The sequence below is a fragment of the Hydractinia symbiolongicarpus genome, chromosome 1, assembly GCF_029227915.1.
Source record: "Hydractinia symbiolongicarpus strain clone_291-10 chromosome 1, HSymV2.1, whole genome shotgun sequence".
In the NCBI taxonomy this organism is placed as follows: domain Eukaryota; kingdom Metazoa; phylum Cnidaria; class Hydrozoa; order Anthoathecata; family Hydractiniidae; genus Hydractinia; species Hydractinia symbiolongicarpus.
The window spans coordinates 29,849,417-29,854,698 of NC_079875.1; the positions used below are offsets into that span (position 1 = coordinate 29,849,417).

The 5,282-nt window shown below is 40.6% G+C and overlaps 1 protein-coding gene across 1 annotated transcript; it reads left to right on the forward strand.

Annotated features, from left to right (window-relative positions):
* Positions 1–428: 428 nt before the first annotated feature.
* On the forward strand, positions 429–4,853 carry LOC130629785 (uncharacterized). The gene is made up of 4 exons (XM_057443128.1): positions 429–464; positions 601–1,389; positions 1,441–4,722; positions 4,776–4,853. Exons 1-4 carry the CDS (start codon positions 429–431, stop codon positions 4,851–4,853), a joined length of 4,185 nt encoding a protein of 1,394 aa, XP_057299111.1.
* The last annotated feature ends 429 nt before the right edge of the window (positions 4,854–5,282 follow it).

Below are 5,282 nucleotides of genomic sequence, written 5' to 3' on the forward strand. Positions count from 1 at the left end.
TACGACGAACGATTCTAGTAAGCGCGGTAATGATGAATGTTTTCCCGACACCGGCTGTTCCTTGTATTAATAAACGTATTGGCTGGGTACCTGTTGGCACAGTTCCTTTTGCGACTTGTAATAAATGCTGAAGATTTATACCAATGACTGTTCTTTGTAATTCATTAGCATTTAAGATGTTTATTTGTGGTAAAGTACAATCTTCAGCACGCTGCAATTCATTTTTTTCTGCTTCTTCAGATATAGTTTGTAACCATAAGTCAGCATTAATTGGCCATTGACTACCAAAACTTTGAATTGCATAATTATTCCAATTAAATGTAGGCCCACCATCAGGAAGAACCTGTTGTACATTTGGCTCATTGATATCAGCAACATGGTGCCTAGCAATATCTCTCATTATTGCACTACCTATGTTCATTTGTGCAATGGCAGAATTTTGGGAACATTGGGAACTTGCATCTGTATGTTGTGATGATTGATCCGAAGACTGAGTATTGGTTTCAATATTGATTGCACGGGTGTGACTTTGTGTTCTCTCGCTTTTTTTATCGAATGATTGTTTATCCTCCTATTACCAAATGCAAAGTTGTTCTTCAGGATATCTTCCCTAAATGTGGTGCTGAAAAGCTTAAGAAGGTGAATGATTCTCCGGATAAACCCCACACGAGACATTCCCATCACACTGAGGAGAAGTATCTTAATAACTTGCAGATTAAAACACCAATATCTTGGGGGAAAATGATTGACGACCGCTGGTCCAATAATGCTGCTTCAAATATTCTTTCTAATAAGCTTCATTTGTGTAATTCCTTGTCCGAAAAAGTACAACTGCTTGAAGACACCATTTATAATGAGGCAGCACAAATTTTTGGTCACTCAGTTCATAAGGGTGGCAGAAAGCTGTCAGGAAAAAGCCGAAGAACTATTCAATCCATCAATCTAATTAAAGAGAAAAATTCCCTAACTAGTCAAATACAGTCATCCTGCTACCTAAGTCAAAGGAAGGAATTACACCAACTTCTTACGGATGTAAAAGGTCGAATAACTTTATTGCGCCGAGCTGATAGGTCTAGAAAAAAACGCCATCAATTCCAAAAAGCCCAGACCGCCTTTAAGAACAATCCATACAAGGCAGGAAAAGATCTTCTTGACCCAAAGGGCAAATCAGTTTTAAGGGTCGAACAAGAAACGCTGGATAACTTTAAACTTGAATCAGTTAAAGACAAATTGTATCATGTACCTTTAGGTAATCTAGATGGGTTATCATCCACTCCACCTCTTTCGAAATCGTTTCCAGTTTCTCTCTTTAAATATGAAGATTTTATGAAAGTTCTTGTCACTCGGCGAAATGGCTCTTCCCCAGGTATCAATGGGATACCTTATAAAGTTTATAAAAAATGTAATAAAGTAAATACTGTTTTGTTTAATGTTTTTAAGTCTTGTTTCAAAAATTGTGTTGTCCCTATTCAATGGCGTTGTGCTCGTGAAGTTTATATTCCTATGGAGTCTAATATTAAAGACTTTCGACCTATCGCATTATTAAATGTCGAAGGCAAGCTTTTATTTAGCCTTGTATCAAGGCGATTAGAAGCTCACATTATACATAATAACAAATTCATTAACACGTCGGTGCAAAAGGGTTGTATGGAGAAAGTCCCAGCATGCTGGGAACACATGTCAATGGTTTGGTCTGCACTTAAAGAGGCCCGGGCCAAAAAATCACACCTTGCAAATATATGGCTGGATATTGCAAATGCGTATCCTTCAATTCCACACAAGCTTATATTTTTTGCACTGGAAAGGTATGGAGTCCCTCAGAGTTGGATATCATCCATTAAGTCATACTACGTTGGTTTATATAGCAAATCGTTTTCTTTGTCTGCACCAAGCAACTGGCACAAGCAGATGCGAGGTATTTTTGCAGGTTGCACTCTTTCCATCATTTTGTTTCTTGCTGGTATAAACATTATTCTTAAATACACTATTGCGGCACCGGCCCCAAATTATATTACTTCTAAAAACGTGCCCCTTCCTTTAGTCAGAGCTTTTATGGATGATTTGAACCTAATGTCATCGTCTGTCTGTGGAGCTCAAAGCCTCCTTTCCAGGTGCGTCACTGCTTTAAAATGGGCTGGCATGAGTTTTTGCCCTCGTAAGTCAAGGAGCATAATCCTTATAAAAGGTAGATCTGTAAACTCCACACCTTTTTCTGTGTCTCACATCTCGTCACAAACCGACTTCTCTTCATTCATCCCGTCAATCCATTCATCGCCAGTTCGTTTCCTCGGTCGCATTATTGATAGTACGATTTCAGATACTAAAGCAATCGACGAGCTATATAATAAGCTAATAACCGGTCTTACAATCATAAACGGTTCGTGTTTCAAAGGGACCCAAAAACTATGGATTTTGCAAAACCTTCTAATTCCTCGAATCCAATGGCCAATTCTTATTTATGAAGTTCCAATATCTCGGGTTACAAGGCTAAAGCAGAAGATATCAACTTTCATTAGAAAATCTCTGCACAATTCCACGTCAAATATTTGCCTATATAGCTTCTGCTCGCCTTGTCCAATGCCAATTAAGAGCTTGACGTCATTGCTTACATGCTCTAAAATAAGTGGTCATTTACTTTTACGCGATTCCAAAGATCCTCTTGTGTCTAATAGTGCACCTACTTTAAAAGTTGGCATGTGGAAAGTGGGCAACGCAGTAAGAACAGCAGAGGCAGAGGTGAAAATAAAGTCAGTCGTGGGAACTCCCCAGTATGGCAAAGCAGGCCTAGGGACCAACAAATCTTTCAAAATTCCGATTTCAAAACAGTGCTATTCGTATCGTAAATTAATATCGAACACAGCTAAAGATATCGATGAGGAAGGCAACATGGGTAGAGCATTGCAGTTGCAAGTGCAAGGTCAGTGGACGAGATGGGAAAATTACACAAAAAACGATCTATCTTGGAAGTCCATTTTTGCCATGTCCCCACACTTGCTTTCCTTCTGTCCTGCTTCTACTTACGATGTTCTTCCCTCACCTAGCAATTTAAAACGCTGGAACGTTTGTACTGAATCTGCTTGTGCCTTATGTTCCAAACAAGTATGTACAACAGCGCATGTTTTAGGCGCTTGCAAGGTTGCTCTATCACAAGGAAGGTTCACTTTCCGACACGATGCTGTGCTTCGCGGGCTCCTGTTAAGTCTAGAGCGTTTTTCATCTGAAGTTGTCCCGGAAACGAAAAAGCACCTTAAAGTGTCATTTGTAAAAGCAGGTAGCTATTCCTCCGCTAAAAGATCAAAACCAACTGGTCTATTCCACCATGCTAGTGACTGGGTGATGTTAGCAGATCTGAATGAAGGATTTGTGTTTCCTGGCCATATTGCAATCACATCCCTCAGGCCAGACATTGTAATATACTCAAATTTTTCTAAGCGCATCATTATTATTGAACTTACTTGTCCTTGTGAGGAAAACATGGGATCCTGGCATTCCACCAAGCTTCCCAAATACTTCCTCTTGGTCGAGGTAATACGTAGCAACGGGTGGTTTCCGCATCTTTTTGCAGTAGAAGTGGGAGCTAGGGGCTACTCTTCAAGGTCTCTAACTTGCTGTCTAAAAAGCCTCGGTTTCGCTTGCAAATCTGCGTTTTTAACCGCCCGCAAGCTTGGCGATATAAGCATGAAAGCATCCTTTTGCATTTGGATTGCACGAGACTCAACACATTGGTCACAAGATCTTACGCACTGCAGTCCGCCAACATTGCCACGACCAAAGGATAGTATACCTCCTGAAAAATCCTCGTCTGTTACCAAACCCATTAAAAGTCCATCTTCAGCCATCTCTGACATGCCAAAACCCACGGAACACCATAACCTTAGCCAGGAACTTAACCAAAAGGTGAGCATCGTTCGCGCTGGTTTGATAAACAAGGGGAACACATGCTACGCAAACTCCATTTTCCAAGCATTAACGGTTCTTCCAAGACTTTGGTCTCAATTACCATCAGAGTCCTCTTTGTCATCTCCTCTAGTAAAGTCTATAGTCCTAAATATGTCACTACTGAATCGTTCTCGTTCACCAATTGATCCTTCCAATTTCTTACGAGCACTGCAAAACAGAATGCATGCTCTTAACAATAACGCGTTTTATCACAATCACCAACAAGATGTGCCCGAGATCCTTCAAGTTGTTTTTGACGAAATTATTGGATCTTCCCCTTTGGTTGCCAATCTACTGTCTGTAACTGTGACCACAACAACGTCATGCAACTCCTGTTGTTTCTCCACTTCCAGGGAACAAAAGGATTCAATTTTAATTTTACCAACGTGTAAGTCAATAGCAGACTCTTTTAACAAATTTTTACAACCTCAAGAACTTCTAGGTGACAACAAGTGGTTCTGCCCCCAGTGTTCATCGCATCAAGAGGCCACAATTGAAACTCAGATTTCTAATTGCGCCGACTTCCTTGTTGTACAATTGTTAAGATACACATCAGTAAATGGATCTTCTTTTAAAGACAACAAGTTAGTCAATTGCTTGCCTAAAAAACATCATGTCTTAAAGGTAGCATCTCACCCAACTGACGATGTGTCTTTCAACAACAAATATAACTTGGTTGCTACCATTAACCACTCAGGTACATTAAAAGCAGGTCATTACTGGGCCTTCATTAAGGACCAACAAAACACCTGGTTCAAATGCAACGATCGCTGTATTTCTCAAGTAGACGCATTCCACTTGAATAATTCTTCGTCATACATAGTTTTCTTTTCCAGAAGTTAACTTATTTGTATGTCACACAACAAATGGGGGAGGGAATCCATGACCCTAGCGGTTTTATTGACCCCAGCTGATTTATGTTGGTCAGTGCACCGTGAAACCGGAGTTTGCTCACTCCTCTCTTTGTATAGAGACACTGTAAGAAGCACAGCAAGGGGGCTTGATATCATATTTTGTCTTTGGGCTTAACGATCCCACTTATTACCCCAGTCCAGTAGGGAGGCAGAGTGTGCTCACTTTGCTTTCAGGATTGACAATCCTGCTGCCCTTAGTCATTTTAGAAGAAGCTTTGCAAGGGGGTTAGATTTTCTTATCTGGTCTTCGTGGTGTTACGCCCACGCATATTACCCCAGTTATGACAGGCTGGTACTGTCATTAGGCAGGTCCACAGCAACAATTATCTGTGTAAGGCTGGGTGTTGGAGCTCCATAACACATGTGGAAAGCTACAGCCAGGGTCACAAGTCCTGGCGCGCAGATAGTTGTTTGCTTCTTAAACACATT